At 53.4% G+C, this 24,416-nt stretch overlaps 1 protein-coding gene across 7 annotated transcripts; it reads left to right on the forward strand.

The window, feature by feature from the left end:
* Positions 1-129: 129 nt before the first annotated feature.
* On the forward strand, positions 130-24,390 carry TRMU (tRNA mitochondrial 2-thiouridylase). 7 transcript variants are annotated; one of them, XM_064368231.1, is made up of 11 exons: positions 130-258; positions 2,146-2,311; positions 7,783-7,889; positions 10,865-10,987; positions 14,592-14,764; positions 16,310-16,363; positions 16,457-16,523; positions 17,918-18,018; positions 18,747-18,891; positions 19,150-19,232; positions 23,942-24,390. In XM_064368231.1, the coding sequence occupies exons 1-11, from the start codon at positions 177-179 to the stop codon at positions 23,966-23,968; spliced, it is 1,128 nt and encodes a 375-aa protein (XP_064224301.1). In that variant the 5' UTR covers positions 130-176; the 3' UTR covers positions 23,969-24,390. The 7 variants fall into 7 exon arrangements, with proteins under 7 accessions (XP_064224301.1, XP_012304873.2, XP_012304874.2 ...); XM_012449450.2 differs by lacking the exon at positions 23,942-24,390 and adding an exon at positions 19,972-20,569; XM_012449451.3 differs by lacking the exon at positions 23,942-24,390 and adding an exon at positions 19,698-19,940.
* Positions 24,391-24,416: the final 26 nt, after the last annotated feature.

The following is a 24,416-nucleotide window of genomic DNA, read 5'->3' on the forward strand; positions in this document are numbered from 1 at the left end:
CGAGCGCGGTCTGGGGCTCGTGGACCACCTCCGCTGGGCCGGGGAGGGCCGGATGGAACGCGGGCGCGCGGGAGCAGCTTCCGGCGGGCCAAGATTGCGGACCCTGCGTCCGGGGCGGGACTTCCGGCGAGGCGCGGAAGCGGCGGTAGTTGCTGGTGAAGTTGAGCAGCGGTCGGATGCAGGCGGCGCGGCACGTTGTGTGCGCCCTGTCCGGCGGGGTGGACAGCGCCGTGGCCGCACTGCTGTTGAAGCGGAGGGGTGAGGCAGCCGAGGTCCCCGACCGCCCCCGAGCGAATGTGCCCCGGAAAGCCTGTGTCCGTCCCTCGTGGCCTTGGTCAGGCCGCCTCCCTCCTTGGGCCTCAGGTTGCGTGCAGGTCGGCAGGAGAACCCAGTCCTCTGACCTCGGCTCCTCTCCCTCCACCTGTCTGGCCGGAGGTGTGCGCGACTGCAGCTCCGACCACCCGAGAGCAGTTGCTCGCCGCTCCCTCCCCGCGCCCACCCCCAGGGAAAAGCCGGCCGGCCGGGGCGGGGAGTGGAGGGGAGAATTTCTCACGAGTCTGCGGCGTCCGCATTCGCCTGTGAGGCCGCGGACACTGGGAGGGGAGCTGGGATCGCCGGGGCCGGAGGCCTGACCTCTGCGCACGCTGTGGCCGCTCGGTGGGGGGTCCTGTCCTCTCCACTCAGCAGACTGACACCTGCCGCGCGGCGGGTCTGCTTGTTCAGTGTCTCCTGTGTTCTCCGCTCGCTGAAGGTCAGACTTTTCCCCAGAAGCATTGGCATTGCTTCCGGGCATCTAAACGGAGCCCCACAGGTGCTTAGAATTCCTCGAGCACAGCGTGAAATGAGCACCTGTTTAACTTCACCTTTGTGGCTCCCCGCGGGAGGCCGCATTCAGAATAACGTTTGTGGAGCTCTGCTTTGCGCCGTCTTTGGTTGCTGATCTTGGGCAAGTTAATTAAGCCCTCCCATGTAAAATTCGGCTAACACTGCCTCACGGGGTGACGGGAGGGTTTAGATGATTTAATACGTATTGATGGGTTTACCCCCGTGCCCAGCACATACCAGGTACTCAGAAAACAGTAGTGGCTATTAGTTTATATTGTTAATAACCGTAGCTATTACGGTAAGTATAGCAAGTGCCAAAGAGAAGGGTAGGCAAACCATAAGCAGAAATAGTTGTTGAGAAGGGAGAGTGAAGGAAAGCATCCTAGAGGTGGAAGTGTTCAGCTGAGTCCTGAAAGAAGAGTCGGATGTACTAAGCAGAGACTTGGAGATGGAGGAGGTCCTCCCGGCAGAGTCTGCAGTGCAAGCAAAATCACAGAAGCCTGAAAGTGTTGGCTGGTTCTGGCCAGATGGAGGTAGAAGGAGAGGAGGCTGGAAAACGTTAATGCTGTATCAAGGGCTTTATACCGTTAGGTAGACAGCATTGGTCTGGTTGATCTGGGATGCAGTGGTCTTGTGTGTGTGGTTGGTGTCGTTTTGGCAAAGCTTTGTCATCACATTTCTGTTGTTTTGGGTACTATATGAAGCCTTCTTCAGCAGTCATTTGCCCTGTCTCATTACATTCAGCCTTCCTAGAAACCAGCTTTCTCATATAGGGTCAGCACCTGTGTAGTTTGCTAAGGTAGTGGAGGGCTAAAGTTGGCTTTTCCAGTATTTGTGTGAATATTTTGTTACAATCGAAAAGGGAGAAAATAGATCATAAACTATGTAGGTGGTCACCTCTTACAAAATATTCAACATTTTAATTATCTTTATATCTGATGACTTAGAATCTAAGTTGTAGACGGTAACTGGAAGCAACTTTTGAAATGTCTTTCCTTTCCTGATAACTGAATGGTGCTTTGGAAAATTTGGTTGAGTTTCAACTCTTCCTTTGTGCATTTCACACACATTGACTAAGCCCCTCCTGCTGGTATTGTGCTAATACACAGATGGGGACACAAAGATGAGAAAACACCACCTCGTTCATCTTGGGGACTCAGGCACCAAGACGGAGACTGGAGCCCGGAGGCCACATGGCAAAGCAGGGACTGCCAGGCAGACCAGGCACAGAGGCACAGGAGCACAGCGTGTGGGGAACTGCTCAGAGCTCAGAAATCACTGCCTTTTCACCCAAGGTTGATTTCTTCCTGATGCCCCCAGGTTACCAGGTGACAGGGGTGTTTATGAAGAACTGGGACTCGCTGGACGAACATGGGGTCTGTGCTGCTGACAAAGACTGTGAAGATGCTTACAGAGTCTGCCAGATATTAGACATCCCTTTCCATCAAGTGTCCTACGTGAAGGAGTATTGGAACGATGTGTTCAGGTGAGTGCAGGTCGCAGCTCAAAGGAGGCTTCCTCACACTGGCGGTCATCAGCCTAACAGACTCCTATGCAGCCCAGCGTGCTCCCTCCATGGTGGTGCTGAAGCTGCAGGAGGCCTCGGCTGCCCTTGGTGCCTCTGTGTTAGAGGCAAGGCCTGGACCCCACAGCACTCCCAGCTCTCTCACGCCTGTCATTTTTGCCACTTGCCTGAAGTCTGTTTAATGCTTTCTTGGACCTTGAGTTGTTTCTGTTGCCCAGTTAGGGAAGGGGAGCGAAGGCTGAGGGCTCCCCTGGAAGATGCGTGTCAATGCTTGTGTGCTGTGTGGGTCCCCGATGATGGGGGTTCTGAGAGAACGAGGTAGGTGATATGTGGCCCCTCGTGGCCCTGTGCCTTTGCAAACAAGAAACAAACAGAAACTTAGGAAATCTAATGCAGTCCCAATCATTAAGTGCTTTCTGCATGCTGGGCATGTGCTACATCTAGGAACATTAAGATGTCTGCACCATGGCCTTGTTCCGTAGGAGTCTGCGGTCTAGTTGGGAGCACATTATCTATCTTCACAAGGGATGATAGTGATGTGTGGCACGTAGTAAGTGCCTGTGATTCTATCAAGAATCACTGAACCCGGGAGGAGGGAGAAATTTGCAGTGTGGAGTAATCAAGATGGCTTCATGAAAGAGGAGGGCTTGCCAGCAAAGGAGTAGAAAAGACACTCCAGATGGGGTAGTGAGGGCAGCAGTGAAGCGGAGAAGAGATGCTGGTGGTTCATTGCAGGATCGCTGTGCAGTCTGCCTGGACTTCTGCTCCTGCAGTGGAAGGAGCGTAGGGCTCGTCCTCTGGTAAGCCCTGACCATGCTGACTGTCGGGCAGTTGTCGGGCATCTGACACAGCAGGCTGTGTGCACAGGACAGGCTGCCCTGCCTGAGTGGGCTGTAGAAGCAGAAAAACCTTGTGTTGAGTCCTGACTCTGTCTCTTATTATATGACCTTGGGCAATTTACTTGACTTTGTTTTTTTAATTGAAAAAAAAAATGTATTTTTTTCCTGACAACAAAGAACCAGAAGAGTTACTCGACTTTTCTAATTCTCAGTTTTCTCATCTTTAAAATGGAGATAACACTGATGCCTCACAGGGTTATGTAAGAATTCAGTAAGATCAGGTTCTAGTTTTTATGTCTGGTATATTAGCATTCAATAAACATAGCTGTTTTTCTTTTCTTTCTTTCTTCTCTTTTTTTTTTTTTTTTGAAATGGAGTCTTGCTCTGTCACCCAGGCTGGAGTGCAGTGGTGCTCACTGCAACCTCTGCCTCCCAGGTTCAAGCTATTTTCCTGCCTCAGCTTCCCAAGTAAAGTAGCTGGGATTACAGGCACGCGCCACCACGCCTGTCTAATTTTTGTATTTTTAGGAGAGACAGGCTTTCACTATGTTGGCCAGGCTAGTCTTGAACTCCTGACCTCAGAACATCTGCTAGTCTTGGCCTTCAAAAGTGCTGGTATTACAGGCATGAGCCACTGCACCTGGCTGCTGTTTTTGTTTTCATTATTAAAAACATGAGTCTGAGAGCTAAGCTATGAGGACGCAAAGGCATAAAAATGAACAGTGGACTCTGGGGTGAGGTACAAAAGACTACACACTGGGTACAGCGTACACTGCTTGGGAGATGGGTGCACCACAGTCTCAGAAACCACCACTAAAGAGCTTACCCATGGAAACAGACACTGCCTGTTCCCCCAGAACTGCTGAAATAAGAAAAAGGAATTTAGATAGATTGGACATGGGTCTGGGGGTGGCCCTAGAATCTGCTTTAACAAGCACTTCAGCTGTGCTGGTGTAGCGGGGTGTCAGGGTCTTCGAGAAAAGGTGTGATGGGGCTTATGACTGGTGTGTGTGGGAGACCAGAGAGGAGAGGAGTCAGCAGTAGTTTCAAGATCATGCCTGGGTGGCTGGGGAAAGCCGGTTTAGGGGATTCCTCATGAGGTGACAGCAGGGAATCCAAGGGAGCTTACACTTCACCTGCTAGCGCAGCATTTTCAAAGTGTACAAGTGGAGGTGGTTTTTGAAGTTTAGCTTGGCTCTGAGGCCAGATAGGAAGAGTGACTCGTCTTGAATACTATGGCAAGTTAGGAGCGGAGCTGGGATTAAAACCCGGCTTTTGGCCAGGTGCCGTGGCTCACGCCTGTAGTTCCAGCACTTCGGGAGGCGGAGACAGGTGGATCACAAGGTCAGGAGTTCGAGACCAGCCTGACCAACATGGTGAAACACCGTCTCTACTAAAAATACGAAAATTAGCCAGGCATGATGGCAAGTGCCTGTAATCCCAGCTACTTGGGAGACTGAGGCAGGAGAATTGCTTGAACCCGGGAGGTGGAGGTTGCAGTGAGCCAAGATCGTGCCATTGCACTCCAGCCTGAGCAACAGAGTGAAACCCTCTCTCAAAAAAACAAACAAACAAACAAACAAAACAAAAAACCCTGGCTTTCCAGGCCGGTGCTTGCTGCTGCTTTCTGGCGCTGCTTGATAGGGACTGAAAGAAGGAGGCGGCCGGGTAGAGTCTTTTCCCATCTCTGGGGCTGCCCTCGAGCTCGCCCCAGGCTCCAGCCAGCCTGCACTCTGTCCTCACCCAGTCCCAGCTTCCCGTGGAGGCGTTGGTCTTTCTGCTGAACACTCACTTCTCTAGGAGGGCTCTCTAGCTCAGAAATTTCTTTTGAATTCTTTCGTTCAAAATCCACTGGTTTTCAAGAGTCAGAGTCCAGATGTGTTTTAACTGCTGAGTCTTTTCAGCTGCTCTCTCCCTGATGAAGCACAGGAAAGGCTTCTTTCCAGTAGGAGAAGAGGCTGGGCTACTCCATTGTTTTTGCTAATGCCAACTGACACACCCTCCTGTCTGCTGTTTAGGAAAGGGTTAACAGTATGTCTTTTCAAAAACTGATGTAAATGTTCAACCTCTTCAACGTTTATTGATGACTGTTATGTAGAAAGGACATACAGAGACACAGATTGCATCTTAAGTAGTTTATAGTTTAATGAACTTCCTGATAACTTTCTAGTAATTAAAACAAAATAGAAAGTGTCATAATATCAAGTGTTGTTGCAAATATAGAACAAGAAGAGTTTTTATGAACTTCTAGGGGGAGCAAGAAGTAGGTAAACACTTCGGTGCCTGCTAAAGTTGAAGACACACAAGTAACATCTGCATCTGTGCAGGTCCAGGATCTGTCTGCATAACAACCCTCTTGATCAGCATTGGTTTTTTTTTCTTCTTCTTCTTTTCTCTCTCTCTTTTTTTTTTTTTTTGAGACGGAGTTTCGCTCTTGATACCCAGGCTGGAGTGCAATGGCGCGATCTCGGCTCACCGCAACCTCCGCCTCCTGGGTTCAGGCAATTCTCCTGCCTCAGCCTCCTGAGTAGCTGGGATTACAGGCACATGCCACCATGCCCAGCTAATTTTTTGTATTAGTAGAGACGGGGTTTCACCATGTTGACCAGGATGGTCTCGATCTCTTGACCTCGTGATCCACCCGCCTCGGCCTCCCAAAGTGCTGGGATTACAGGCTTGAGCCACCGCGCCCGGCAGCATTGGTTTTTTTAACCCTTATTGATTAATAGAGTGTTTTAGGTTAAATGAAAAAAAAATTACTTAAACCAAAATACACCAATTTTTAAACTCTCAAAATAGGCATCATAACCCTCTTGAAGTGAGTCTTCTAAGACTATGAAATTCTTGCTAAGTCTTGATGGTATCGTAGCATCTTTGTCCCATATTCAGTTAGTCTGTTAGAGCAGAAATTCACAGAATAAGGATGGCCTGATCCACTTTAAGCACCCAGGAGGTTGCTCGTTCTGAGAAGTGTGTATTTGTCACATGAGGAAAGTATTTTTGGTATATTTGCCCAGTGACCCAGCTTCCCAGGCTGAGGGTGCAGAATGGTTCGTGGAGCCCTTGTGTAGGGAAAACTGACTGTGTTTCTCCTCTGCTCTCACACCACAGCAGTCGTCCTCACAGAAGAAGGCTTCTGTGACCAAAGGTATGGGGGTTTTCCCCCACACACCAAGCAGTGGACACCAACTGGGTGTCCTCCAGTTCAGCTCCGACACCATCTACCTGGAGATAGTGCCTGATCCCAAAGGTTGGGGGTTCAGTCCCCAAGACTGACCCCCCAACCACAGTCGAAAGTATGAGCCTCTAGGACTTACGACCAACTGGCTTCAAGTTGGGATTCCCATGACTTCCTCTTCGGGTTCAATTATTAATAAGTTCCTGGAGTGGTTCACAGAACTCAGAAAAATGCTTACTTACATTTTATTATAAAGGATATTGCAAAGGATACAGATGAAGAGGTGGGTCGGGTGAGGTATGGGGGAAGGGTCATGGAGCTTCCACACCCTCCCTGGGGACCACCCTCTAGGAACCTCCACAGTGTAGCTGTCCAGAAGCTCTCTGAACCCAGTACTCCTGGGTTTTTATGGAGGCTTCATGACATAGCCATTCCTTCTCCCATAATATAGAGCGAGACTGTCTCTGGGGAGGATCTTAAGACCCACAGTCAGAAAGGTAGATACTTGTAATCCCAGCACTTTAGGAGGCTCAGGCAGGAGAATTGCTTGAGGCCTGGAGTTCAAGACCAGCCTGGGCAACATGGCAAGACCTTATCTCTACAGAAAAAGATGCAGTGGGCCAGGTAAGGTGGCTCATGCCTGTAATTCCAGCACTTTGGGAGGCCAGGAGTTCAAGACCAGCCTGGCCAACATGGTAAAATTAGCCAGGCATGGTGGTGCGCACCTGTAATACCAGCTACTCAGGAGGCTGAGGTGGGAGAATTACTTGAAACCGGGAGGCAGAGGTTGCAGTGAGTGAGCCAAGATCACGCCACTACACTCCAGCCTGGACGACAGCCTATTAGACTTTGTCTCAAAAAAAAAAAAAAAGATGCATTGAAAGGAGTGCAGGTCAGAGGCCCGTCCCTAAGGCCCACCACACCCAGCATGACAGCAAAAGACTAACGGGCTATGGGAGGTACGCACCAGGAGCTGTGGATGAAAGCCAGTACACAGCATAGCCCCACAGCCCTGCAGTGTAACTCTCAGGGTTTCATTTCTGCTGTCCCTCGGGCATGTTCTCTTCCTTACCTAAGCCCTGCTGTGTTGGAGGAGTCCCAGAGGCAGGAGTTTAGTGAGACCCTCACGACCACCCCCACTCCTGACCCCACACGCCCTGCGAGCCTGCCCGGAGAGGGTGGTCCTGAGCCGTGGTGGCGGAGAGTAACACCTTGCTGTTTGTCAGGTGGCTCAGCAGCAGGCTGTAAACAAATGTTTGATGACAGTGGCTTCATACTGAAGCTCTTCTGTTTTGCAGAAAATTATAGTTTTGGTATAACAAGGAGAAATTCTGTATTAAGCAATTTAGTGAACGTAATTTTTTTTTTGAGAAATGTTTCACACTTGGAACTGAAGTCATTTTCTTTTATTCTAGTGATTTTTTGAATGAGTATGAAAAAGGAAGGACTCCCAATCCTGACATAGTTTGCAACAAGTACATCAAATTCCGTTGCTTTTTTCATTATGCTGTGGATAATCTTGGTAAGTAATTTGGGTTTAAAAAATTTTTTTTTGGAGACAGGGTCTCGCTCTGTTACCCAGGCTGGATTGCAGTGGATTGCAGTGGTGTGATCATGACTCACTGCAGTCTCAACCTCCTGGGCTCATAAGATTCTCCCACCCCAGGCTCCTGAGTAGCTTGGACCACAGGCATGCCACCATGGTGGCTAATTTTTTGTGGAGATGGTATGTCTCAACTCTATTGCCCAGGTTGGTCTCAGACTCCTGGCCTCAAGCAGTCCTCCTGCCTCGGCCTCCTAGAGTGCTAGGATTCCAGGCGTGAGCCCCTGCGCCTAGCCTGTTTCTTCTTGTTGGGCCTCCTGATGCTGAATTGCTTGCTTCGACCACCTCTTGATGTCTGTGGCTATGCTTTGTGAATTCTAGGTTCTTTCTCCTGTCCCCTGCCATTGGGGTCACCATACAAGTTTCTGAAGTTGTGACTCTGGCCTCTGGGTTTGCTGTGTCTCACTGCAGCTCACCCTGTTGTGTGCGGCCACAAGACACCATTGTAAGCCAGGGACCCAGTAGTGTCAGCGCTTTCAGCAGTGATGTAGATGAGACTTGCAGATCTGATACGTGAGTAACCTAAAGCGGAGATGATGATGGTGAAAGTTAGTTTGTGGAGTTAGGAGTAAACAAATGCCTACAAAACAGAAGGTCTACACTTCAACAGTGTACGAACACCAAAACCAGGAAACGTCACAGAGACAAATGCAGAGTTTGCACCCAGGTTCAATAATTAATTCTCCTAGTACAAGGCTGGAAAGACCTAGCTTGGTTGCCATTGAATATGAAGAAAATCAGGGGGATTTAGGTGCCCCCACGCTGACTGAGCCAGGAGTGTGAGGTCTTTTTGTCAAAGCCAGCCGACTGAGCTCACCTTGATGATCAGAGAACGTCTGGGAAGGGGTGATGCAGCCACTGTGGTCCGTCCTGGTTAGGCCATATCCGTTCTTCAGGAAAAGAGTGACAGACTGACAGAACGTGAATTGATTTTTATTTTCAGGGTGTCCAGAAATACGTCCTCCATGAACTGTTGAGATTATTTTGGGTCCTAGTGGCAGGGGTCAAGTGTGTGAGTTAGGAATGCATTCTTTGTGTGACACCAGAGGACAGAGTTAGGACTGGCAGAAGAAAGAGTTCCCTGGGGTGGAGGCACAGGCCGCTGTTAAGGAAGGGAACGCTTGCCTTTGGAGAGCACTAAGCTCTCTGTCACCAAGGGTTCTGAGGGAGCCCCTAGGTGGCTGACCGTCGGGCATGCTGTGGAAGGAACTGTGTCCGCATCTGGAGGAAAGGCGTGAACAGTGCATACTAGGACGAGAGACTCCTGACCCCACCGTGCTTCTCAGAGGCGTCCTGTGCTTTTTCTAGTAGAAGTGTTATTCTTTAAGAACATGATTTAAAGTGGATTTTTTCCTCTCTGAGAAACTCAGTCAAGATGAGATCATGTTTCTAAAGTGCCTTTTTCAGATCGTTAATATGCAGCAGTTAATTCTGCTGTGTCTTCTGTTTACACTGAGCTAGTGTGGTTGGTTAAGGACGGAATCCATTTGCTGCACCCTTCGTAAAAGTCTCTTGAAATACTAGAATATCTGTAATTTTTTTTTTTTTTTTTTTTTTTGAGACGGAGTCTTGCTCCGTCGCCCAGGCAGGAAGGAGTGCAGTGGCATGATCTTGGCACACTGCAACCTCCACCTTTCGAGTTCAAGCAATTCTCCTGCCTCAGCCTCCCAAGTAACTGGGATTACAGGTGCCCACCATGTCTAGCTTAATTTTTGTTTTTTTTTGGTAGAGACCAGGGTTTCATCATGTTGGCCAGGCTGATCTAAAACTCCTAACCTCAAGTGATCCACCGGCCTCAGCTCCCAAAGTTCTGGGATTACAGGCGTGAGCCACTGCGCCCGGCCTGAATATCTGAAATTTTTACACAATGAAAAGGTTATGGACTTATGTGCAGCTTGTTAGGTTCTTTGACTTTCTGTACCATGAAAAGAATAAACAGTGTGCTGGATGGTTCTTCACTGTGATGAAAAAGTACATATTTATTACAGAAAATATAACAGAGGAGAAACAACACCTATAATTTCACTCACAGAATCAAAGGAATAGACCTGAGATTTTTCTTCAGTTATTTCTATACAGTAAAAATAGTGGGATCGTGGTGTTGTATACTTAACAGTGTCAGGCGTTTTCCCGTGCTGGTACACATTCTCCGTTAGGACCCCTGTTGTTGTGGCCATGCATTGTAATTCACCTCACATTCTCCCAGTGTTGAATGTTTTGGTTCATTTCGGTGGTTTTAATTTTTTTTTTTTTTTTTGAGACACCATCTTGCTCTGTTGCTCAGGCTAGAGTGTTGTGGCGCGATCTTGGCTCACTGCAGCCTCAACCTCCCAGGTTCGAGCAATCCTCCCACCTCAGCCTCCCAAGGACCTGGGACTACAGATGTATGCCACCATTCCTGGCTAATTTTTGAATTTTTTTTGTAGAGGTGGGATTTCACTGTGTTGCCCAGGCAGGCTGGTCTTGAACTCCTGAGCATAGGTGATCATCTGCCCGCCTCGGCCTCCCAAAGCGCTGGGATTACAGGCATGAGCCACTGTGCACAATCTCCCTTAGTATTATGATAAACCCTGAAATGAATATTTTGTATTTAAATCTTTCTGTGCATTTCGGACTGTTCCCTTAAGCTAGAAATTAACTTTTGAGAGGTCTTAAAGGTGCAATAAAACTTTGTAGCAAGGTTGTATGGGCTTAAGAGTTCCAGGCTGCTGGTTTGATGGAATGCGTTGTGTGCCTCTATTTCCTGGGATCTCCATGTTTGGGGGTAGGGTGGATTGTGCAGCCCCTCAGCCTAAGACTTGGGGTCTGCACTCTTGTGTCCTGGTTTATGCTGATCAAGGCCTGTGAGTCTAAGTCTAAAACCCGGTCCTTGTGTTTTTTTAAAAATGTCACAGGGGCAGATGCCATTGCCACAGGTCACTATGCAAGAACGTCACAGGAAGATGAAGAAGTCTTTCAGCAGAAGTACATTAAGAGGCCTGAAGGGCTTTTCAGAAATCGGTTTGAAGTTAGAAACGGTAAGTTAAAGTGCCCAGGTCAGAGCTGAATTCTCTTTGAACAGAGTGAACTGTTTTGAAGAATGACAGTGGGTTGTGTCTGAGGATCGCTGTCCCCTGCCCCACCATGAGCTCCAGAGTAGCTTGTTTTGGATTCACATTTGAAAAGGTACAGTTACCAAGAGGGGCATTTCCCTGAGGGCCTGTGATTGTGCAGTAAGAGATGTCCCGGCCGGCCAGGGAGATGGCTGGGGAAAACTGTATCAGATATTGATAATACAGCTAGACACTGTGTTAATGATTCAAGTGTTCCAGAAATATCTGTGTAAATAGTTGACAGTGATAATTGGGGTGCCGTCAGTCTTGCCAAGGCCTTATACTTAGCGTCAGGTGCTCCAGGGCCTGCAGTTCAGGCTGACTTTTAATGTGCTGTGAGCTGGGGATCTGCTGTGGATCGCAGAGGGTCAGCAGTCAGGCTTTGTAGCCGTGTTCACACATGAGTTTATATGTGTTAGGGAGCCAAGTTTCACCTTTCTAGAAAAAGTCAACGCCATACAGTGAGCTGGGAAGCTGCTGGCTTGTCCTGGCGTACATTTGTGTGTAGAAAAGAGGAATTCCCTGCATTGTTGAGTGAAAATGCAAGTGGAGCTCAGAGCCGTGTTTCTGCAGGGAGCGTCCATCATTGTAGAATCCCTGGAGGGCAGCGTTTCTGCTTGGTCCAGAAATTCAGATGTTGGAGGAGCCTTGTTCCCGCCATCTGGGGAATAGGGGTCTCTGGGGCTGGGACAGGGCTTTACATGTACACATATTTTTTTTTTTTTCAGAGGCAGGGTTTCACTCTGTTAGCCAGGCTGGAGTACAGAGGCCCGATCTCCTCTCATTGCAGCCTCCGCCTCCTGGGCTCAAGTGATCCTCCCATCTCAGCCCCACTGAGTAGCTGGGACCACAGGCGTGCACCACCACGCCCGGCTTTTTCATTTTTTGTGTGTAGACGTGAGGTCTTGCTACGTTGTCCGTGCTGGTATTGAACTCCTGGGTTCAAGCGATCCTCCCACCTCAGCCTCTCAAAGTGCTGGGATTACAGGTGTGAGCCACCATGCCCAGCTTCACACATTGCACGTTGCTCTTCTTAGCAGTCCATGAGGTGTGTGCTCTCATCCCGTTTCACGCGTGAGGAAGCCAAGGCCTGGATGAAGCTGTCTGACCTGGGCACTTCGGGTGGCAGAGCTGGATTTCAGCGTACTTCTGCTCACCCACAGTCCCTGCTGTTTCTCCTGTGCCAGGCCCCAGCTGAGTCCTCCTCAGCATTGCTGAGCCCATCCTGGAGGCTGCCGCCATGGCGCAGGGCTCTGCGTGGTCAGGGATGCCCTGAGTGTGCCAGCAGTTGTCTGCCGCCCTCTGTTCTCTCTTGCTCCTTCTTTCCTCATGGCAGAGGGTGATCAGGTAACTTCACTGACTTGAGCCTAGAGAAGAGCAGCCCACGCCCCTAAGACAGCCCCCCATTTCAGGAAGACATGGGTTTGAATGCAGAGTCCTGCCACTTGGGAACTCTGGGGTGGACTTCACCAAGTAATTGTGCACGTGCAGGGCCTGAGGAGATGGAGGGTTTATTTCCATGTTGAATAGATGTGCCTGCCTACCTCCTAGAACACAGTGCCCTGCAGAGCCATGGGCCTTTATTATAGGTCACGTGTTCTTGGAAACTTCCGACAGTACTGGCGGATGCGTTTTGTTGAGTAAGTTTGATGTGTGGGAGTTCTGATGGTGTCTTGGCTATCACTGTGTTTTGTAGCCACACTCAGGGTTTCTGTTCCATTCTTCTTTAGTTACTTTGGCCTGGCCTGGTTTTTTAGGGAGAGCACCCGCAGGGGCAGTGGAGGGCCTGGGCTCAGGGTCAGTCAGCACCTGACACTGGCGCTTCTAGGCCTGGGTTGTGGCTGGGCGGCTTTTCCCATGCACAGCGTGCTACCAGTAGCCTGGCAGAGCGGCACGGGAGACAGTGTGTCAGTGAGGCTCCAGCACAGGCAGCCTCCCCCGAGCATTCGTTCCTGTCTGTGTTTTTCCTCTACAGTAGTTCAGTTAGGGTCACCAGCTTGCTTTTTTGAAAATCATCGATGTTTAGTTTGTTTTAAAATGACTCGGAACTAGGAGAAAATACAAATGGCTCCTAGCTTTCTGAGGTTTGACTGCAGTTAGATTGAGATTGAAAGTGGATTCTGAGGCTGGGTGTGGTGGTTTACGCCTGTAATCCCAGCATTTTGGGAGGCCGAGGCAGACAGATGATGAGGTCAGGAGTTCCAGACCAGCCTGGCCAACATGGTGAAGCCCCGTCTCTACTAAAAATATAAAAATAAAAACAAATTAGTGGGGTGTGGTGGCACGTGCCCGTAGTCCCAGCTACTGCAGAGGCTGAGGCAGGAGAATCACTTGAACCCAGGAGGCGGAGGTTGCAGTGAGCTGAGATCGCGCCACTGCACTCCAACCTGGGTGACAGCGAGATTCCATCTCAAAAAAATAGAACAAACAGAAACTAGTGGACTCTGGGAAGTGCTCTGCTTCTGTGGTGACTGGATGGCCGAACTTAGTCTCACTTCTCACTCAGTTCTGCTGTCTATACCTGACAAGGGAGTGGGACTCGGGAGGCTGGGCAGTCTCAGCTCCGCCGCCTGCACCTGCATCACTGTGGGCGAGTCACGTGTAATGACTAGGCAGGCTTCAGTTTCCCTCTGTACCCTGGGGATAATTCTCCCTCTCACGGCTAATGTGGGAATCAGCAGACGGAGAACACTAGCTACACAGAGCGTGTGCTGCACGCGTGGCTGTGCCGAGCCAGGAAGGGTGCGTGCGCTGCCTGTGGCGCGCTCTGAGTGGAATTCATAAGGAGGAGTTGATGAGAAAGGTTGAAAGAAGCCATAAAACTGACCTTCATCTTAAGTGTGTCACCACTGATCACCGAACTTGGAAGTGGAGAACTGGACAGTTCTAAGCCAGGTTTACTCACGCCTCTGCTTTGTTGCCTTAAAGCCAAAAATGGTTCTTTACAATCACATAGGGAATGTCGAAGGAACCGCAGGGGCCCCTAACAGATGTTGGCCGAGACTCTAAACAAAAAAACGTCTTTACCAAGAAAGCTAATGCGTTCACAGGTGGAGCGCTGCTGGAGGCTGTGCTGCCTGCCCGGCAGTGAACGTGGGAGAGTGTAGAGTCCTTGACCCCACCGTGGCGCAAGCACGTCTGTGGTCATTGGAAAAAAGCGCAGCCGACACTGTGTCAGGGCAGTTTTCTGCAGGCCACTGGCGTCCTTAATTTTCCAGGATTTGACTGAATTTATTTTAGGTGTTTTTTTTTAAATGACTTCAGAACATGTTTTTCATGTGATGTTTCGTCTAATCTAAAGTGTGAGCTGGAATACTTTGTCATATAAAATCCTTGGTCTTTTTGGAGCTGCAAATGTTTCTCACGTTTACCCCAGTGGTGGTCTTTTCCCTAGCAGTTGCTATTGAGTGTTGATTTCTGCTTCTGACAGGCTAGGGCTGGTCTGGCTAAGTGAACAGAAGGACACTGTTGAAAGTGAAGTATCATTATTTTTATTCCTGCAACGTCTTTTGTTCTTTATTCTTGGCAGCGGTAAAACTCCTCCAGGCAGCTGACAGCTTTAAAGACCAGACCTTCTTTCTCAGCCAGGTTTCCCAGGATGCCCTGAGGAGAACCATCTTCCCTCTGGGGGGATTAACAAAAGATTTTGTAAAGAAAATCGCTGCTGAGAATAGACTTCATCACGTGCTTCAGAAGAAAGAGGTACAAGAGAGCAGTTCCCTTTGATTAGTGCCTGTGTACCTTTCCCGACTGCACGGTCTGGGGAGCAGCTGGGGCCTGGGGATCCCACGCCACTTCCCTTTCTCCAGGCCCTAACATCAAAGGCAAACCTTGGAGCAATAGGAGGAGTGTGCTCAGGCGCATGGTACAAGGCTCTGCTGACATCCGGGAGCATCCTAGACGACGCTCCTTGCTCTTTTCCTCTCCTCTGCCCCTATGTGGTAGGCAGCTTTCCCCGCAGCCTTAGCAACTGGTGGGCTGCTCTTGGGATGGCCTGCCTGCCAGGTGAGTGCCAGGCAGTGTGATGGAGAGACCCCTGCAGGGGCAGGTGCTGCGCTACCGTCTGCACACTGATGTGCCCCGTCACCTGCTCGCCCAGCATAGACTCGTTTGGTGCCATCTGTTCCAGGCACTGTGTTGCTGGGCTGCGAGGACATGGTGACGCACACACAGTTCCATCTTTGCCTCCATGGAGCTCACCTGCGAGCCAGGGTCACGGACAGGCCAAGCGCTGTAAACCTTGAAAGTGTCTATGGAGGGAGGTGTAGGACCCTGGGAGGGAAGCACGCGTGGAGTCTAAGAGTAGGGAATGGAGATGACAAGGCCTCAGAGGAAGTCACACGGAACCTGAGACCTGAAGGATGAGAGGATTCGGTGTCCCGGAGAGGGCTGGGGAAGGGCAGTGCAAAGGCCTTGAGACCAGGAGAAGCTGGGGAGCCGGCCTGGGGGTGCCTGCCCGTGGCCCCAGGTGCTTGGGAGGATCGAGTGCACCCAGGAGTTTGAGGACAGCCCAGGCAACATAGCAACACCTGTCTCAAGGAGAGAGAGCCCGGAGCATTGGCAGCACAGGGTGAAGCCAGTGGGAGGGCCTGGGGATGGAGGGCGAGGGGTGGGAGCCGTCACTCCTTCGTGTCTCTTCCTAGTAATGGAAATGGCCGTACTGTTCAATAGCAAGCCATCTTCCCTGAAGAGCACGCCACCCCTGTCCTCCGATCCTCTGGTCTTCCATTTCCAGCCTCCCTCTGGTGGGAGCTGTAGTCTAGAGAGTAAAGATGCAGCCTCTGACTGGGGCCGGGGTGGGGAGCGCACACGCCCAGGCTCCCCAGCCAGGACAGCTGCGGTTGAGGAAGGTGCCTCTCTCCTCTGACTTCCCTGGAGTCCTCCCCCGAGGCCTGGGCTTCAGGCCTGGCTTTCCTGCTTCCTGCCCTTTTTCTGCTTCTCACAGGACACTGGCCTGAAGGGGTTGACTGGGTTCGCTTTCTTCCCCGGGGCAGCTGGGTGAGGTTTTGCTGCATAGGGTCAGACCTTGCCGGGCCAAGACAATGGGGCGTTCGTTCTCTAAGGCCCTGGCCTCGTGTGTGCCGGCTGTGACTGGTGTCCGAGGGTGCTGGTGGGCAACCAGGCCCCTACCCTGGAAGCAAATTGTGGGGTGAGGCCGGGAGGCCCTGGGGCCTGCTCAGGGTGTCGGGGTGCAGTGCGGCCGCCCCCACCTCTGCCCCTCTCACAGCTGCTGCCTTCTCATTTCAGAGCATGGGCATGTGTTTCATCGGGAAGAGAAATTTTGAACATTTCCTTCTTCAGGTGAGTGGTGGTCTTTGACACAAAGAGATGGGGCTGTGTGTCTGCCCTGGGCCTGGATCTCCATCGGTAATGAAATGTTTGTTTGTCTTCCAGTATTTGCAGCCTCGACCTGGTCAGTTTATTTCCATAGAAGACCATAAGGTTCTGGGAACACATAAAGGTGAGGTGCAGACTGCCCCTTGTCATCCGAAATGCCTGAGTTGTGGGGTTTCAGCTCCGGGAGACAGAGCCAAGGGTGCCTGTGGTCCCTTCCACTCGGCTGGTGGATCTGAGAAGGCTCTGTGGGGTGGCCAGGGGTAGGCATGTACGGCCTGGGGTGGGACAGTCGCCTTGATGAGGACTATGTGCATTTCAAGATATGGCTGCAGCTGAAATGCTGGAGTTCATGAGAGGCACGCCTCTGATTTGGGGAAGGGCTGTCCTGTGAGTGACGTATCAAGTCCCTGTAAAAAGAATGATTTCCTCACTGTGTATGGAAAATGTTAAGCTACACAGAACTCCACGCCGATGCAGGGATGCAGGGAGTAGGGTGGACATCACGGCATGACTTGAATAATGAAGGGCCCATGCAGTGATGAGGTCAGGCATCCCGCTGGCAGGGGTGCTGCTTCTCCCGCCCATGCTCTCACTGCGGTGAGGCCTACGTGAGCCTGTGTCGTGCCTGGTGTGGGGGACAGGCTCCGAGTTAGTCAACAGCCAGCGTTGGGTTAGTACGGTGGTGGGATGTGCCTTCTGCTGTGATGATCAGGCAAGTCTTGACCTAGTGCAGGACTGAGCCGTGGGACTGGCCAGGAGAGCCGGGCTGCTGCTCAGGAGTGGGGCGTCTCGCAGTGAATTGGAGATCCTCAGGAGCACAGGGCTTCTGAGACAGCCGGGGCTAGGCATTCCTGAGACGGGCCTGCCCATGTAGCTGCCAGGGCTGGCCCCAGTGGGAGCGTTAGATGACTCATGGTTTTCACCTGCAGTTCAGTGCAGGAGGCTGCCAGCCCAGGCCACGTGGTAAATCCATGAGGTTCTCTGCCTGCGTGCACCACCGCAGTGGGGGGAGGCGGTGAGTTTGCCATCTCTCTGACATTCATTGTGAGGGTGCAGGGCGTGTAGAGCATAGCCAGGGAAGACTTGGGCACAGAGTGGTGGGGGGCAGCCTGAGGTAGTTAGTGCATTAGATCGACACTGTTAGACGCACGGCTGTGTCGTGGGCTCAGCAAGAAGGGCTCGTGGTGTCACACAGGGCCCCCAGCCACATCCTGGCCCTGGGGTTGGGTGTTCCTGCAGCTGGGACCTGCACCTTTTGGGGTGTAAGGTACCTGCTCATGGCCACTGCATCCTGTGTCTAGCCCATCCCTGGACGACGATGGGATGCGCTCAGGTGCTTGGTCAGTGCTGGCCTGGGTAGTTGGAGAATCAGCTTCCGAGTGAGCGCCTCCGTTGCTGGCCTTGCCCTGGGCTGCCCTTGGAGGTCCACAGAGCCTCCCCTGCTGCCCTATGAGGAGAGGTGTGACATTCGGGATGGAACGCGTTGCCCGGCCTTATGGAGAAACTGTCTTTCGGCAGGTTGGTTCCTGTATACCTTGGGCCAGAGAGCGAACATAGGTGGCCTGAGAGCGCCCTGGTACGTGGTGGAGAAGGATAGCGCCACGGGCGACGTGTTTGTGGTGAGTGGGCCGGACTTTGAGACGGCCTGGGGCTGCTGCTGGGAGGGCCAGTGGTGCTACGGACCAGGGCTTGGGAAGACCCCAAGCCGCCATGGCATCATGGAGCTGGTGACTCACTGTTACTGGCCTTGGTCCCTGCCTTCCTGCTGTATCCTCCTGGGACTGGCCATGGTGGCAGGAGGGTTTTAAGGTATTCCTCAGGCTCTCTGTCTGCTGGCCTCTCCCTTAATCACTGAACCCCTATACACAGATACAGTTTCTCCACTTTTACAAAAGAGAGCAGAGAGACTCAGAGCTTGGGGGGCTTGTCTGCTGGAGAGGGGGTGGCCTTAGTGCTGAGGACGGTGCCGGCCGTGGTAGAATCCAGTGAGGTGTGGTCAGGCAGGTGCAGGTGGCCGAGCCTAGGATGAACCCAAGCCTTCCACCACTGCGGGGGCTTCACCACGGTGACCCCCTCACCACTGTGACCCTGGCCTCAAAGTGGGGCTGTGTATCAGGGGCAAGCTCACCCACCTTATCACACCCCCCCTTTTGAGGATCTTGCCAGTGTCTGGAGGCATTTTTGAGTGGACAGGCAGGGGCACAGGTGTTGCAGATCAGGGGGCCAGGCCAGGGCTGCTGCCAGCCGTGCTCAGCACAGCCTCCACCTTGGTGCCACAGCCGGCTAATGTTGTGGCATGAATGCTGAGGGCTCCAGGGTGTCCCTACCTTTGCATTCTGCCCCGTAGGCTCCCCGGCTAGACCACCCAGCCCTGTACAGGGACCTGCTGAGGACCAGCCGGGTGCACTGGATCACGGAGGAGCCGCCTGCAGCACTGGTCTGGGACAAGATGATGGAGTGCCACTTCCGATTCCGCCACCAGATGGCACTAGGTGACTGGTGGGAGGGCTTCCCAGGACGGGCCCTTTGAAGCCGAGTTTGCCGAGACCAGATTTGGGCCCGGGAAGGGAGACCCTGGGGCAGGCGAGTGCACTGCCCTGCACTGTCCGGACATGCCCAGGGCCTGGGCTGGTGCCCTGCCCTTCCCCTCTGAGCAGGCGTCTTCACCCCTGTGGGCTGGTGCCCCTTTTTCCCTGGGGCCGACCAGGCAAGGCCTGTGCCCCCTCCAAGGGCCCCTCTCTTCCACCCAGTGCCCTGCATGCTGACCCTTAATCAAGATGGCACCGTGTGGGTGACGGCCGTGCAGGCTGTGCGTTCCCTTGCCACGGGACAGGTGAGTGGGGGGCCTGGGGGGGGGGTGCGCCCCGCTGCACTCCGGGAGGACTGCACTGCTCTTCACCCAACCAGGACACCTGGGTTACAGAGGAAGGGGCTGAGGCCCAGAAGTAGGGTGTGAGCAGGTCACACAGCTGGTGAGGGTACAGTTTGACCAGCCCCTCCCAGGGGCTCCTGCAGTGACAGCTGTGAGAGGATTTCCACTCTGATGTCACCAGCCAGCTCCTGCTTGGGCCCTCAGAGGCTCCAGCTGCTGGCTGGGCCCCAGATGAGAGGACAGAAAATGGAAGGGGCATGAGGACTGTGCTCAAGAGGCAGAGGGTCAGGGCCCTGAGGCTGCGTGTGCAGGAGCTCTGGGGGTGGGTGCCGGGCACGTGCAGGCGGTGGGAGGGAGTGAACCTGGGATAAGGAGAGCAGAAGCGTCCTCTCGCTGCCACCATGCTCCGTTCTGTCACAACTCCAGAGTCCTAAGGGCTGCAGAGACCTGCCAGTCCTTGGAGTCCCAGGAGAGGCCCCTGTGACTGTCCCACTCAGGGAGAGGCACCCTGACCCTGAAGACCTTCCCTAGTGAAGCTGCTGGGCGCCCCAGGCCTCTCCCCACCTGTTGGGTAGCAGCAAACCCTGCTCCCCCTGGAGCTCCGAACAGAGGCCAAGCCCCAGAGGGACCGCTCTGGCCCTACCTGCCCTGGGCTGGCCCCCTTCAGAACCCCCGATGCCAGGCCCTCTCTGCCCTGCAGTTTGCCGTGTTCTACAAGGGGGACGAGTGCCTGGGCAGTGGGAAGATCCTGCGGCTGGGGCCGTCCGCCTACACACTTCAGAAGGGCCAGCGCAGAGTGGGGATGGCCACCGAGAGCCCCAGTGACAACCCAGAAACAGAGGGCCCAGACCTGCGTCCCTCGCTCTGACAGAGATGGAGCTGCTGGGAGGAGCCTGGAGAGCAGGGCTCTGGGCTGGGCGGCTAGTGAGCGGTGCGGGTCCCCAAGGCCCAGCTTGCTGCGGCCCTAAGCGAAGAACCCCGGGCTGGTCAAGGGTCTGAAAAGCCTGCAGGGGCCTGGCGAGCCCCAGGAAGAGCCTCACCTACATCTGCTGGCTGGTGGTAGGGGGGGCCTGAGTTCCCTTTTGCCTCCTGCGGGAGGACTTCCCATCTCAGCACAGCGAGGGGACCCTGTGGAGGGGGATGCAGGGACGGCGTGGAATAAACAACAAACATTATTTCAAGGACACAGAGTCTGGCCGCTGCCTTCACTGGGGCCCTCGTGTGGAAAGGCAGGTGGACTGCAGGGGCAGCCACAGCAACCTGAGGTCTGAGCCGCCCCATCCACTGCCCTGGGGTCCCTGCTGCTCTGCTCCTAGACCGCAGAGCTCGTGTCCAGGACGCGGACCGGTGTCCTTCCTCTTGCTGGGCTGGAGCCTTGGTTCGTCACTGGTGCTTCGAGAACGTTCCTGTGGGGACCAGAGGTGCACTGCCGTTCTCTGGGTGAGAAGGTTCCAGGGGCAGCACGTCCCTTCAGCCCACAGTGAGCACCCAAAGGGAGCCAGCCAGGGCCCCACCTGCTGACGTGGAATGGATCAGAGAGGGGTCCTTTCCCATCCCCCTCCCCAGGAGCCTCGCCCCTTAGAGTTCCAGCACCACTGGGACTGCTGGTGGCAGCAGGGCCACCCCAGGGTCAGAGCTCTCTGGCAGCTCCCCAGCCTGGCAGCTGGTCCAGAGAGGACAGGCAGCTGAGTGAGCACCTGCCTCATGGGGCCCGTGTGCAGAGCCTGGGGCTGGTGGCACATCTGGATGAGCATACCCATGCACACGCACCCTGGAGTCTCAGCCAGCCCGCAGTCCCTTAGCCCACTTCGGGGTGCTGGGTTGTGGGGACCAGACCCTCTGGCCCTGGAGCATGAAAGGCCTAGGAGCTGTAGTGGGGAGTAGGCTTCCTTTTGAACATGGTTAAGAGACAGGAGCAGTGTGACCCAGTGTACACCTGCAGAGGAGACTCCTCTGGCCTCTGCTGTCCAGAACACAGGAGGGGAGCCGGTAGGGCAGGGAGGCTCTAGGGGTGTAGATGAGGATGGCAGGTGGGGGGAAGGGTTGTATTAAGGAAGCTCAGGGAAAGGCGGACAGGTGCCGGGGAACAAGGTGACGGTGGTGGCCCAAGCAGGTGGGGTTTCCTTCTCTTTGTGGTCTGGAGAGCTGGATGGTACCCAGAGGGCCCTGCCCAGATGCCCCAAGTTCTTCCTGGTGCCTCAGGATGGGGACTGTCATGGGGCCCAGTGTCCATCCTGACCTCTCCCATCTCCCTACTGGGTATCCCCTGACCTGGGGCAGCCTGCCTTATAACCTAGCCCCATACAGCCAGGTGTGTCCTGAGGGTGAGGAGTGGGCCAGAACCCACAGGGGGCTTCTGAGACCTGCTATGCTCCAGGTGAGGAAATGGGGCTTGGGGTGGAGCTGCAGCAGCCCCTGCTGGGGAGGGCTGTGGCGGGGGGGCGGGTGCAGGGGCAGGCCCCAGCTCCACCAGGCAGGCAGAGCGCTGGCCAGTGGGACCAGACAGGCCCCTGGGGATCCTCGGCCCAGCTGAAGTGCCACCTTTGTTCTGCCGGCTCAGCCCAGCACTGAGCCTCCCTGGGCTCAGGTTTCCCCTGATTTACAGCTGTGGCTGGGCCTCCAGCCTGGGAACTGAGGATGGGAGAGCCTCCTCAGTGCTCACTGCTCTGCCTAGGCCAGTCTGGGGGGCTTCGGCACAATGTCTCAGATTCAGCAGAAGCTGTTGGCCAGGGGGTCAGAGGGCCAAGGATCTGGGCTGGTCTCCTGGCCTCTTTCCTACCCTCCCCAGCACCCAAGCCTGGCACACTCCAGAAGCTGTGTCCCTCAGATGACCTTTTGAAGACCTGGGGTGCTCCAGGAGCACAGGCAGGCAGGTGGCCCCTCCTGCCTGCATGGGCACCCCCAGTGGCCCAGCCTTAGCCACTTGCCACACCTGTCCACGAAGACAGAAGGGGAAGCAAAGGAAGAAAAACATCTTCTGGGCCAAGAGCTGGATACTTACACATCCCTACTCCCTGCTTGTGACACAAATGAAAGCAAAGCCCTTGCTCTTCTCTCCCCCTATGTTATTTCCAGGATAATCTAAGTGAGACGCAGGTCCCAGGATGGCGCCCCTCGCCTCATACCTGGGAGGCTCCTTCCCGAGGCCCTGAGCTGGCTTCAAACACCCTGAGCCTGCCTTCAGCCCAGTCCCTGGTTCCCACACTTCCCCATGCCGGAGCCTTGCCTGGCCCAAGCCCTTTCCTTCTTGGGGAGTTTTTTTTTTTTCTTTTCAAGAGACAGGGTCTTGCTCTGTTACCCAGGCTGGAGTGCAGCGGTGTGAGCACGGCTCACTGCAGCCTTGACCTCCTGGGCCCAAGCAATCCTCCTGCCTCAGCCTCCCAAGTACCCGGGACAACAGGCATATACCACCACACCCAGCTAATTTCAAATTTTTTTTACAAACAGTCTTGCTGTGTTGCCCAGGCTGGCCTTGAACTCCTGGCCTCAAGCGATCTTGCCTCGGCCTCCCAAAACACTACAGGCATGAGCCACTGTGCTAATTTTTAGCAGCTAATTTCTAAAAATTGTACAGGCTGGGCGGAGTGGCTCATGCCTGTAATTCCAGCACTTTTGGAGGCTGAGGCGGGTGGACTCCCTGAGCTCAGGAGTTTGAGAACAGCCTGCGCAACACAGTAAAACAGCGTCTCTACTAAAATACAAAAAAAAAAAAAAAAATTAGCTGGGTGTGGTGGCGTGCGCCTATAGTCCCAGCTACTCAGGAGGCTGAGGAAGGAGAATCACTTGAACCCAGGAGGTGGAGGTTGCAGTGAGCCGAGATTGCACCACTGCACTCCAGCCTGGGCGACAGAGTGAGACTCCGTCTCCAAATAAAAATAAAAATAAAAATTGTTTGTAGAGACGGCCCCCAGCTAATTTAAAAAAAATTGTAGGGATGGGGTCCCGCTGTGTTGTTCAGTCTGGTCTTGAACTCCTCCCTCAGCCAGCCAAAGTGTTGGGAATTACAGACATGAACCACTGTGCCTGACCCTCCTTGGGGGTCTTAACAAGCCTTGCCTCGAGGGTGGGGAGCCCAGGGCAAGGCTAAAAAGCTGTGATTGAAGCAGCTGTAGTCACCTGTTACCTGGGCTGGGGGAGTCTGGACGTCCCGTGGCTTGGACAGTGTTTCTGCTGTTGTCTGTTGAAACGTGATCACAGAGGGGCTTGTTCTGCCCTCACCCACCACGTTCTGCTGCCGATGCTCTCTGGATGCACTGCGGAGCGCTTGGTCCTCAGGTGGACATCTTGGCCTGGCTGATGGGCAGGCCTGCTCTGGGCTGCCTGGACTGCTTTCTCTTTCTCAGATGCTTCTGATAGTTTCCTGTTAATCTGGCTTTGGGGCTGGGGTAGAAATATTCTATCACATTAGCCACTGAGCATTCTGGGATGTAAACATTAGCAGGTGAACTGCAGAGAAAGCAAAACCTGAAAAATGACCTGAGGCATTGGTGTGTTTGGGTTTTCTTCACTTTTCTCAGATTTGACCCGGGTGTGTCCCTAATCTGTTGTGCTATGCAGCCAGCACCTGTACAAGGACTTTAGAGAGGCCTGGGGAAATGGGGGTGCTGTGGGCTGGAGAGTGTTGGGGTTCCCATTTTTTTCTCTCTTTGCTGTCACTATTTTTCCCTAAGGGTGGGCCCTGCTGGGTGGAAGCGTGAGGCAGCGCAGGTGGCTAGAGCTCTGGGAGAAACCCATCTTACTGGACGGAGAAACCAAGAAAAGGGACCTCAGGAGTGAGAAGATGCAAGGCAAATCCCAGCAAGCAGAGGGCTGGAGAAGCAGATCCCCAAATCCTCTGCACGTGCTGATGCACATCCCTGCTCACCCCGTCTGTGAGTGCAGGCAACGACCCAGAACAGCCGAGTTCTAGGGCTGGCCTGGTGATGACCTGCAGCTCATGGAAGGAGACACAGAACCAGGGGTCAGGACCTAACCGGGTTGCCTGCTGCTGAAACGGATGAAATGACACTTACGAGGGTGTCAGCAACCCAGAGTCTAACACTCCACGTGACAGGTGAGGATTCAACTTGTAGTCACTCAGCACACAAAGAACCGGGAAAATGCAAACAGAAAAGACAGATTTCAGCCCCAAGACACTCAAACGTT

Source organism: Aotus nancymaae, unplaced genomic scaffold (genome assembly GCF_030222135.1).
Source record: "Aotus nancymaae isolate 86718 unplaced genomic scaffold, 86718_ANA_hifiasm-v0.15.2.pri h1tg000076l, whole genome shotgun sequence".
In the NCBI taxonomy this organism is placed as follows: Eukaryota; Metazoa; Chordata; class Mammalia; order Primates; family Aotidae; genus Aotus; species Aotus nancymaae.

Excerpts from the sequence above, each read along its gene's own strand:
- TRMU (XM_012449450.2), top strand. The coding sequence starts at position 177 with ATGCAGGCGGCGCGGCACGTTGTGTGCGCCCTGTCCGGCGGGGTGGAC. Across the intron at positions 7,890-10,864 it reads TTATGCTGTGGATAATCTTG|GGGCAGATGCCATTGCCACA; the intron begins GTAAGTAATTTG and ends AAAATGTCACAG. Across the intron at positions 10,988-14,591 it reads TCGGTTTGAAGTTAGAAACG|CGGTAAAACTCCTCCAGGCA; the intron begins GTAAGTTAAAGT and ends TATTCTTGGCAG.